This window comes from Polyodon spathula, chromosome 38 (assembly GCF_017654505.1).
Source record: "Polyodon spathula isolate WHYD16114869_AA chromosome 38, ASM1765450v1, whole genome shotgun sequence".
Classification (NCBI taxonomy): Eukaryota; Metazoa; Chordata; class Actinopteri; order Acipenseriformes; family Polyodontidae; genus Polyodon; species Polyodon spathula.
In genome coordinates this window covers 2,327,707-2,339,533 of record NC_054571.1, presented here as the reverse complement: position 1 = coordinate 2,339,533, position 11,827 = coordinate 2,327,707, and the positions used below count along the sequence as shown (strand labels likewise).

Sequence of the window (11,827 nt, the reverse complement as noted above, 5' to 3'; positions counted from 1 at the left end):
AGTGTAACTAAGCTTGATGGTTCGTTACTAGCCACGTTATTCAGTGGAAATGTGCAGGAGTTCCAAAGTTGAGAGCCGTGATGAAAATGTTTAAAATCTGTAGATCTTTATCTCCCAAGTGTTGCTCCACTTTTAAATGAATGGCTTTTTTTTTTTTTTGTTAATTTTGGTCTGTTATGCGGTATTTTTTTTATATGCTTGAAACCACGTTTATTGTAAGTGATTATAGCTCCGGCCAAACGTTTTGCACCACCTTCTATAATAAATCAATGCTGCTTCATAAAGTGGAATGAAACCTGCTGAATAATGTCACGTTAACATATTGAATTACACACCGCTTTGTAGAAAAACTGACAAAAAATGCAATAAATATGAAATCTAACATGAAATACTGTACTGTTATCATGGCTTCAGGTAGACTTTTACGTTCGTCGTTGGTTACACGATGTTAAGCAAAATATCAAAATTGTATATATATATATATATATATATATATATATATATATATATATATATATATATATATATATATATATACACATACAACTTTGATAGGTGTATGATAAACATTTGCAATATATTGAATCACTTATGAACCCTATACTCCAATAACTCTCTCTCTCTCTCTCTCTCTCTCTCTCTCTCTCTCTCTCTCTCTCTCTCTCTCTCTCTCTCTCTCTCTCTCTCTCTCTCTCTCTCTATCTCTCTCTCTCAATTATATTAAATGTTGTGAACAGGCCTTATAATATTTTAGTTTGGAAATGCTACCCTAACTTCTGTTCTCGAGCTGAGTTCAGGTATTCGCTTTCAATACAAATCTCTTAATAACAGAAAACTGCTCACACTAACAAACAAAAAAACAAAACAATGAGTAGGTTCTCTTGCCAAAAGAGATGCAGCTCTCCCGAGATATCTCAAATTTGCATGTCGTAGGACGCCTCTCCACAGAGTCATTGCAGGGCTTCACCCCCCTGGAAGCTGTGTGTGTGTGTGTGTGTGCAGTCCATCAGTGCTATATATAATAATAATAATAATAATAATAATAATCTTTATTTTTAATATAGCGCTTTTCACAATAAAAATTGCCACAAAGCACTTCACATGAATAAAAACATTGCCAAAAATTAATAAGAGAATGCAAGAAAAACAGAAGAAACACACAGAACAGTAAAACAAGGCAGCGAATAAAAGGAACATCATTTTAGCATGAAAACGCGCGAGCGTGTTTGCAATCTTGTTTTAAAAAGCAGTGACACTTGGGGCTTCCCTTACAGAGCGTGGCACAGTTTTCCAGAGAAATAGGCATCCCTTTTCATAGAGTTGAACACAAAGCTTTACCTGAATCAGCAACGGCAAAATTCATAAAAAACGGTAACGTGTGAGAATGATTTTAGGCAAGAACGGACTCTGTACTCCTTAGTGCCATATCAGCCCCGCGCAGGGTTTAACTAGGGCAGCCAAAGACCATGCTGTCTGAGAATGTTTTGATGTCCTGGCAGGTGGAGAGCATGTTATGTTGCTGGCATTCCTGATTGGTCGGCCACCACTCTATCCAGGTCTCGCCACCTAAGATGTAGCTCAGCCTGCAAAAGATGAGCAATGCTGGGATCAGACAAACTACATGAACATAACTTAGATCTTTTATTTCACATCATGCAAAGAAACTACAAAATGATTTCGCAAACGTCTGCAGGAAGCCATCATAGTAGTGCAGTAATATTTCATGTTAGATTTCGAAATGTCACATTTTTCCATTTCTGTTAACCTAACATTATTCAGCAGGTTTCATTCAACTTTGTGAAGCAAAACTAGCAGAGTCTATAGGGTGGTGCCATAGCTGTAGCGTGTCTCTTATTGTGAAGTGGTTCAGCTTGCTCACCTATACAAATTGATCCACAGAAAGCAGCGGCACGACAGTAAGGTTCAGCTGCTTGCCCTAGAACAGACCCTCTAGTAAAGAGCAGCTCTTTGTACTCACCCACTTCCCAGTTTCCATAGATCCTGAGCTTTTCCCATGATTAGGTAGTGCCTCCCCACCTGCAGGTCCAGGGTGCCTTTGCAACTGCTGTGGGAGATGAAGTCTCTCTTCTTGTCTAAAGGATTTTCGTCACTCCCTGGAAGAGAAATCATCTCTCTCAGAGATCAGAGGACATGATCAGACAGCAAACACAAACCCACAGAGATACCTGCAGCTTGCTTCAAGAGGAATCATCTCTCTCAGAGATCAGAGGACATGATCAGACAGCAAGCACAACCCCGTGCAGATACCTGCAGCTTGCTTCAAGAGGAATCATCTCTCTCAGAGATCAGAGGACATGATCAGACAGCAAGCACAACCCCACGCAGATACCTGCAGCTTGCTTTAAGAGGAATCATCTCTCTCAGAGATCAGAGGACATGATCAGACAGCGAGCACAACCCCACGCAGATACCTGCAGCTTGCTTCAAGAGGAATCATCTCTCTCAGAGATCAGAGGACATGATCAGACAGCAAACACAACCCCACGCAGATACCTGCAGCTTGCTTCAAGAGGAATCATCTCTCTCAGAGATCAGAGGACATGATCAGACAGCAAGCACAACCCCGCGCAGATACCTGCAGCTTGCTTCAAGAGGAATCATCTCTCTCAGAGATCAGAGGACATGATCAGACAGCAAGCACAACCCCACGCAGACACCTGCAGCTTGCTTCAAGAGGAATCATCTCTCTCAGAGATCAGAGGACATGATCAGACAGCAAACACAAACCCACGCAGATACCTGCAGCTTGCTTTAAGAGGAATCATCTCTCTCAGAGATCAGAGGACATGATCAGACAGCAAGCACAACCCCGTGCAGATACCTGCAGCTTGCTTCAAGAGGAATCATCTCTCTCAGAGATCAGAGGACATGATCAGACAGCAAGCACAACCCCACGCAGATACCTGCAGCTTGCTTCAAGAGGAATCATCTCTCTCAGAGATCAGAGGACATGATCAGACAGCAAGCACACAAGATACCCACGCAGAGGAATCACCTGCAGCTTGCTTGCAGCTTGCTTCAAGAGGAATCATCTCTCTCAGAGATCAGAGGACATGATCAGACAGCAAACACAAACCCACGCAGATACCTGCAGCTTGCTTTAAGAGGAATCATCTCTCTCAGAGATCAGAGGACATGATCAGACAGCAAACACAAACCCACGCAGATACCTGCAGCTTGCTTCAAGAGGAATCATCTCTCTCAGAGATCAGAGGACATGATCAGACAGCAAGCACAACCCCACGCAGATACCTGCAGCATTGCTTCAAGAGGAATCATCTCTCTCAGAGATCAGAGGACATGATCAGACAGCAAGCACAACCCCACGCAGACACCTGCAGCTTGCTTCAAGAGGAATCATCTCTCTCAGAGATCAGAGGACATGATCAGACAGCAAGCACAACCCCACGCAGATACCTGCAGCTTGCTTCAAGAGGAATCATCTCTCTCAGAGATCAGAGGACATGATCAGACAGCAAGCACAACCCCACGCAGACACCTGCAGCTTGCTTCAAGATCAGAGAGATCATGATCAGACAGCAAACACAAACCCACGCAGATACCTGCAGCTTGCTTTAAGAGGAATCATCTCTCTCAGAGATCAGAGGACATGATCAGACAGCAAGCACAACCCCACGCAGATACCTGCAGCTTGCTTCAAGAGGAATCATCTCTCTCAGAGATCAGAGGACATGATCAGACAGCAAGCACAACCCCACGCAGATACCTGCAGCTTGCTTCAAGAGAAATCATCTCTCTCAGAGATCAGAGGACATGATCAGACAGCAAGCACAACCCCACGCAGACACCTGCAGCTTGCTTCAAGAGGAATCATCTCTCTCAGAGATCAGAGGACATGATCAGACAGCAAGCACAACCCCACGCAGATACCTGCAGCTTGCTTCAAGAGGAATCATCTCTCTCAGATCAGAGGACATGACCAGACAGCAAACACAAACCCACAGAGACACCTGCAGTTTGCTTCAAGATATACTCTCACATATAGGAGGCTGTGTGGTCCAGTGGTTAAAGAAAGGGGCTTGTAACCAGCAGATCCCCGGTTCAAATCCCAGCTCAGCCCCTGACTCACTGTGTGTGACCCTGAGCGAGTCACTTCACCTCCTTGTGCTGCCTCTTTGCATAGTTCACACACCCTAGTCTCGTATCTTGTAAAGCGCTTTGTGATGAAGATTCACTATGGTTTTAAACCAACCCAACTGAGTTCACTTGTGAACTGTGTTTCTTCTATGTATTCTTTTTTGAAACAGCCATCAACCATCTTTCTGCTCTGGACAGAACATTAGACTGACAAGACCTTCAGATCATTTTCAGCAAAATGTACTGAACGCTATTTATTTTTTTGACACAACTGGCCCATTAGCAATCCCCTTTAGTGCCTGTAGTCCATTTCAATGATTTATTTTTCAGTTATTCACCTAAGTGTTCTCTTTCAGTAGAGTTGCTCATATTTAACCCTTGCAGCTCTGCGTATCAGCCAGCAATATAAACTGTTCACGTTTCAAAACACAAACTGAGCACAAAGTCAATAGAAATAATGGAGGTTACCTTCTTTGATTATTTGCTCAATGACCATAGTGTAGTAATCATATGTTGAGTCACGCCTGGTGGCCACGAGTCTGGCTTTGTACACTGAGAGAGAGAGAGAGAGAGAGAGAGAGAGAGAACAAATCATTAGAACAAACACCAGCAGCAAAGCAAAACACCAAGGCCTAATCACTATTGGTAGCACAGCTAACCCTGAATCAACACGTGATTGCACAGCTCAGGAGAGCTGAAAGTCAGTGGGTGTTGTTCGATCCCACTGCCAAGTCAATCCCCTCTTTACACCCGGTGTGCCTTTACCGAGCAAGCCTCTGAGGAACCCCTTTCATCTGTGTTTCTATATGCGTTAATCTGTGTTTCTGTTTGGTGTTGATTTACATGCGTTTTGTATAATGTGTTTAATTAACATGTTTGATTACCGTACTCCACTCCAGGTTCACAAGCAACGTCGAGTCTCTTATCCACGCCAATTTTACCATCTTGTTTTTTCAGTAAGCTGCAGTTCTCTGTGAGGGGTTTAAAGAAGAAGAAGATGTTTCTCAGTTAATGTACAGTGGTGCTGCTTTACTGGAGCACCTCAAAATGTCATGTCTTGTGTGTTTCCGATTGCAGACCGGGTTTCACTGAGAGCTTGATTAGCCACGGTCTAGCTAACAAGCTCAAGTGTGTCTTATTATTAAGCTCATAGTAAAACCAGGAATGGATCGAACAGCTATGCACCGGGAGTCTTGTTTCCAGCCCTGCATCAGTATCTGGGCCTGTATCGTATTGAAGCTACCTTCGGCACACCGGCACACTTCCTCTTGGCAGATCTTGCTCAGCAGACCACTTTCTTTGTCTGGGTGGTAGAATTTCATGCAGCGGTTCTCTGCAATGAGAAGAGGCTTAGTCAGCATTAACCCAGCCAAGAGAAGGAGGAAGAATTCCACTGAGCCACGATAATGTTGCCAAAGCTAGATCAACAAGGGGAGGAACCCGAGTTCTGTGTTTTACTTTCTACTCCTTTAAAGGGAGAGGGTAAGTAATAATTTACAGTTCTGGCCAAAGGCTTTGCATCACCCTCTATATAGAAGCTTCATAAAGCCGAATGAAACCTGCTGAATAATGTTACGGTTTACATATTGAATTCCACATCGCCGCTTTGTAGTTTTCCCATATACTTCACGAAACACTGACCAGAATTGAAAAATGTGACATTTCAAAATCTAACATGAAATACTTACTGTGCTACTATTATGGCTTCCAGCAGACTTCTGCGGGATCATTTTGTAGTTTCTTTGGTTACACGATGTTAAATAAAAGATCTAAATTGTGTTTTTTTTTTTCTGAAGTCATAATACAGTTGCTCTGTACTGATGAGCCCCAAAAAGGACAAAATACTGTATACTGTATTGTGACTTTTAAAACGCTGTGACTGTAGAAGCTGTTAGGCAACTTTCACGCGATTTGATTGGCTCTTGCAATACTTTATTTGCATATTTCCCCACAGCCCATTGTTTATATAATCTCAATCATCAAATTCCAGGTGATGCAAAACTTTTGGATGTAGCATAGATAGAAAACTTAACACAGTACAGTTGTGCGCACAGTGACTGAAGGGGCTATCTGGAACGTGTGCACGCTATAAAGATGCTTCTTAATCTTGGTACGTGCATCCAGTTTATCATTATTAAACCCTTACCCAAGGCGTAGTACTCATAGACAGTGACTGCAGCTGGCTGGATCAGACCCACTTCAAACATCTTGTGCACTCTAAAAGAGATGCAGTCCTTCGACCTGTGAGAGATCTGCAAGCACAGAGCACCCATCTGATCAATCGCACCACATCAAATCCACAGCACGCAACTTTCAGGGTTGAAAGAACAACTTGTCTTTCTTTATGGGACGGTTTGGTGGTCTCAATGGAACCCACTGGAGATGCCAATGTGCTAGATTCAGAGTTGGTGTTTAAATGACCCTTCTGTGTAGCATTCTTAATCTGTGATTAGCCCCTGAGCGACCTGTTCTGAAACAACAGCGTTTATTAAACTATACACAATACAATAATGTCTAAGAATGAATACAAACCAGTAACAGGCTAGTGTCTGGAGTCAGAACTTTTGCCCTTTTTTTGAAGAACTTTTCACTCCATTCACATTTCTTTCTGTTGATATAAACCTCTTAGTAAATGAAATAAACCCTGATCTCATTTGTTAAACAATATTACATTAGCATCTTGAGAGAATACAGCGCAGGCCAAACGTTTAATTCCACGTTAGATTTGGAAATGTCTCGTTTTAGTGTATGTGAAACTACAAAGTGGTGTGTAATCCATTATGTTAAAGCAGCATTATTCAGCAGGCTTCATCTGACCTTTACAAAGCAAATTTTGTTAATCCTCTCAAGGGTGAAAACTTTTGGCCATCGCTGTAATAACAAACCAAAAAAATAACAATTCTGAACATGTTAGCGAACGAACAGCTAACTGAAAACAGAACGGATACCTTGTCAAAGTAAAGGATGAGAGAGCCCTTATTGGAAAGAGCTGTGTCCATCTCAAACTTCTGAAAATATTGGTCCACTCCATTCATCATCTGGGTAGAAAATCAAGAAGAAAACACGCATTGCACTCAATCTAGATGCGATGTAAGAGCCGATATTAACCGAGATGGTCTCTCTGAAATCTTGTACGTTATCATATTAGATATATTAATTGATATCCTTTATATTACCTACCTGTGTGATAACCTCTGGGTGTGAGAATTTCAATTTCCGATCAGTAATCAGTAAACTAAACCAAATAACAGAAGCAATGGGGTGTTCTAATAAATGTGAACGGGGCTCTGTGTCACCGCTGCTACCCAGTCCCTGTGAAGTTATTTAAAGAGAGGTGACTGGATGGCTTACCTTTGCAAGATCGTTCTTGTCGGGAGTGAATCCTGTTAGCATGGTGATGTCAATGATAGACATAGTGGCGTCTCGTTCACCCAGATAGCTACAGAAGAAGATGAGTTACTTGGAATTAAATACGCAGACTGACTCACAGGAAAGAAAGCGTGTTGGTAATGTTGAACCAGTTTGCTGGAGGTGACTTTGGCACAAGCAGAGCTGCTAAGATAACTCAGGATTAGAACGACTGACATGACAAAGCCTGTGCAAGAATGCATGGGAAAGAAGGAAATCAAACACAGTAACCATGTGAAAGAGAGTAGTTAATGGCTGGTTGCACTTGAATGGAGTGACAGCTGGATAATTCATTTCTATTGATAAATAGTAAGATAACAGAATCAGACTGTAGTCATGTATGCTCTGAGCCCACTGTTGTATAAATACCAGGCATGGGGGGGTGGGGGGGGGGAGCACAGACAGAGAAGCCTCTAATACCTCCAGGATCATCGTTTACACTCTGATGAGATGAAGCAAATCATTTTTACTGTAATAATTAAAAACACTGGACTTTGATTTAAAACAATAGGCTTCCCAGCACAAGAAGCCATGTGACAGGAGCTCAGATTTCTTCATCTATTTCTTTCTTTTTTGCACAGTACTTGAGGTAAGAGCAAGAAAGCATTCTATTTCCACGGTAATACAGAATAATTACAAAGCATTCCATGGTAACAGAAAACTTTGAAAGCATTCTATTTCCACGGCAGAAAAAGGAAAGGCAGGTCCACTTACACAGCACAGATCTGTAATTCTAGTGTGTCCAAGGCTCCTTCAGGCTTGTTCACTATAAATCAAATAAAAACACAACCACAGCACCTGAGTCAAATGACCAGACCAAAAATAAATAAATAATTGTATATATATATATATATATATATATATATATATATATATATATATATATATATATATATATATATATATATATATATATATATATATATATATAGGGTAAGTATACCATATGAGATATGGTGTGTTGATGTGGTAAAATTACTTACTAATCACCCTGTATATTATATACATAGTGCTCCCCTTTATAAGGCTGTAGTCAAGAGCCATCGTCAGGAGACCATGCTGTTTGTGTCCCACCTTATAATGAGAATTCTAGAGTTAGTGTAATGGCATGATGGGTGGGCCAAACTGCCTTAAAATCTGTTCTGCAGTATAAAGGGTCACCTTATAAAGGGGGAAGGGTGTGTGTGTGTGTGTGTGTGTGTGTGTGTGTGTGTGTGTGTGTGTGTGTGTATATATATATATATATATATATATATATATATATATATATATATATATATATATATATATATTGTTTTTATCATTGATTAATCGTATCTCCCTCCTTAAAAGCCCCAGTAGTGGGAATATTTCAATGGATTATCCATCTTTAAAGCAGTCAGTCCATTGGTCCGATGACTCTTTCAGCACTGAGGATTTGATCTGATAAACCTGTGCCCTGCATCTGGGAATAACACCAGAGCAAGTTTAAAGCATTCTGCATTACGATAAGAGGGGACTACCGCTACAGCCCTTTGCATGACCTAGAATGGGTTCATTCCATAGCGTGATGCAGACCCTTTGGCCAGGGCTGAACGCTGTGAACCCTACTCGATGAGATCGCGTTGAAAATGCACTGAGACTCAAAGGGGGAAAGGCAGCGTACCGTTGTTTGGTCTCGTAATCTTCACGTCCAGTTCAAAGTTTTTGCAGTCGGTTCTCTTCCCCTCTGGGATGGCATTGTAGAAAGTCATCACCTGGGAATTCATTTCAAACACATTGCTGCAATTCAAAGGAGTTGAGGTGGGAGAATGAATCCTAGCTGAATTGCGCTCTCCTGGTTTAACCAGGCACTGTTGATTTCAGCCCCGCTGTGCGTAGAGATTGACGGCCTCCAATGAGTTTCTCGCTATCAACTTTGTTTCTAACTTTGCTTCTACTATCAACAACTTCACACAATTCTACTAGAGAAGGAAGCTGTTGTGCGATTCTGAGTTGACCTCTTAAAAGCATTCCTAACACCAAACAGTAATACAAGCACAGTGAAAGGTTCAAAAAGGGTATCGGATTATAGCCAAATGCAATGCAAAAATGCCACAGGAAGCTGGCAGTGAATGATAAAACTTTGATGACAATCTAGACACCACCAGACCAGGTATTCCCAGCCACTCCGAAGCTCAGTCAAAATGGCGAGGCACAGCGTCAAAAGAAAACGAATTCAAGTCAGCAAAGGCTTCTTTCCTTGTCCGGTGTACTTACAGTCAAGGTTCCCTGGCCAATGCCTTTAGCGGTCACATTCAACGCTTGGTCAATCCTTGCCTGTAAGAAAGCAGACGCACAGCTGTGACGTGAAACAAGTCATAAGTACAGAAGCATGCCTCCTTGTTTCAGGTGGTACAAACATACGGGAGTGTGGCGGGGGCACAGATCAGTGGTTACACTCTGGTGTACCCAACGCACTGCACCGGGCTAGACTCTGAGAGCTTTATTGAGGGCACACAAGGAGGAGGGTTAACCTTCTTTAAAAGTCTCCAGGATGTGATCTTTGTATGCTGGAGAGTTTTCCAGTCTCCTTCTCCTTACCTTCTCGGACCTTGGCATGTAGACGTTGTCACGATTGATCTTCCATTTGACAGGTTTGCTGCGGCCAGACAAGCTGATTTCCACATCCAGGTTTACCTCCTGGAGCAGAGGCACGGCGATCATGTATTCAGCCATAGCCTGGAAGACAATGATGGTCGCCTGCAAGAGACACAAGAGGAGACAATCAGAGATCAGTCGGGACGCCCGTTGTCTTCTTCACTGGTCACAAAGTAAAATAAAATATTCCCAGCTGACTGAGGACCCAGGTTGTGTGTATAGAAAAGAAACAAAGCAGTATTGTTAATCATGTTGATGGAATCCATAAAAGGCAAGGTACAGACCGGGTAAAGCAATGCGTTTCCTGGTCTGCCAGCCTTTTAACTTCGGACATGGTTACCAGGTACAGGGCCAAACGCCCCCTTTCTCTACTTGCCTGTGTGGAGCTATACCCTCCTCCATAGAACCTCTGCTCAGTCAACCATTTTACAGCTTTCCCGGCGCGGTCGTATTGTTTCACCTTCAGACTGGCCATGAGGGCATAGGCTGTGGCTTCCAGAGTGAAGAGATGGGACGCAGGTACAGGCCAGTGGCTTTGATCTGAATCAAAGAAGCACCAAGAGAGGCTGGAGCAGGGCTGCCACGTTTCAATCACTCACGTCTAAAATATATATCTTTTAGTTTGTTTCTAGAGCTGATATGCTGAATTTGATTTAGAGCAGCTCTGTGTATGCTTTCATTTGCCTGTGGATGGGAGTTTAGCTCCTTGTTGCTGGAGTTCTTCCTCATAGACCTCGCATCCTAAAACACATGGTTACAGCACCCCCTTGGCATTCAATTCACGGAACAGGAAATGTTTTTTTGAATATGTGTACAATCTTGTTTTCAGCACCATTTTTTAAACAAAACAAAAGCAGATTTGTTTGTAATTGCCTTTGTTTTTTTGTTTTTTTTTACTTTCCCTTCACCTCCTGTGATGTTTGCACTTGTTCTGTATGGTTCTAATGGTAAATATTCAAAACCTGTGATTAATTAGGTGATAGGCCTGTGATGAGGTGCTCTTCGTTAAAGGCTAGATCAGCTACAGTGTACCCGAAGAAGTAACAGCAAGCGCCATCTAGTGACCCGCTATCTTTTGCTTTGCTTGCAATACACAGCTGTGCACTAGATGGTGCTGGTGATTTCTAGTAAAAAAACAAAAAAAAAACATTGATTTATGGTAAGCAACTGGAATTGATTAGCTTCAGAACTCACTGTCAAAGCATCACAGAGACAACACAAGCCAATAATTACAAGACAAAAAAACATATACTGGGCTTCAAGCATGAGGGAGTTAACGGTTTAGAATTTAAACATTAGCCAAGTGTTAAACGTTTCAACATTCAAATCTTTATCGAAAAGATGCACTGCCATCTTACCTGCCGATGCAAATCTCACGAGAATGGCGTCGTAGTCATTGCTGCCGCTCAAGGCTAGAGCGTATGCCGTCATGGCCACAGCGTACGGCGTCTGTAGGGTGTTGATGCGTCTCTCCAAATAGCCTGCAGATTTTCCAATGCTTCTCGGCAATGACTGAAAGGGTTGGGAAGAATACTCTATCAATGACTTCATGTGTAAACATCATACTGCAGATATAATAGGATTAGAGGATGGATTGACAATCCTAACGGCGTCCTCAGCTCACCTCGTACCAGCGACCCCTGTGGTCTGTCCGGGCGCCTGCAGGCTTTCCTGTAAGCTG

The 11,827-nt window shown here is 42.4% G+C and overlaps 1 protein-coding gene across 1 annotated transcript in view; it reads right to left on the bottom strand.

Annotated features, from left to right (window-relative positions):
• Positions 1-1,043: 1,043 nt before the first annotated feature.
• Positions 1,044-11,827, bottom strand: part of LOC121304554 (complement C3-like) — a 20,462-nt gene continuing 9,678 nt past the window's right edge. The window contains exons 12-25 of the mRNA XM_041235737.1: positions 11,505-11,658; positions 10,523-10,686; positions 10,090-10,248; positions 9,766-9,825; positions 9,173-9,263; positions 8,242-8,293; positions 7,471-7,558; positions 7,068-7,157; positions 6,266-6,371; positions 5,363-5,452; positions 5,004-5,090; positions 4,588-4,671; positions 1,979-2,114; positions 1,044-1,583 (exon numbers count right to left, since the gene is read on the bottom strand). Of these exons, the coding sequence (XP_041091671.1) occupies positions 1,445-1,583; positions 1,979-2,114; positions 4,588-4,671; positions 5,004-5,090; positions 5,363-5,452; positions 6,266-6,371; positions 7,068-7,157; positions 7,471-7,558; positions 8,242-8,293; positions 9,173-9,263; positions 9,766-9,825; positions 10,090-10,248; positions 10,523-10,686; positions 11,505-11,658 (1,500 nt within the window). The 3' untranslated portion in view covers positions 1,044-1,444. The remainder of the gene's footprint in view (positions 1,584-1,978; positions 2,115-4,587; positions 4,672-5,003; positions 5,091-5,362; positions 5,453-6,265; positions 6,372-7,067; positions 7,158-7,470; positions 7,559-8,241; positions 8,294-9,172; positions 9,264-9,765; positions 9,826-10,089; positions 10,249-10,522; positions 10,687-11,504; positions 11,659-11,827) is intronic.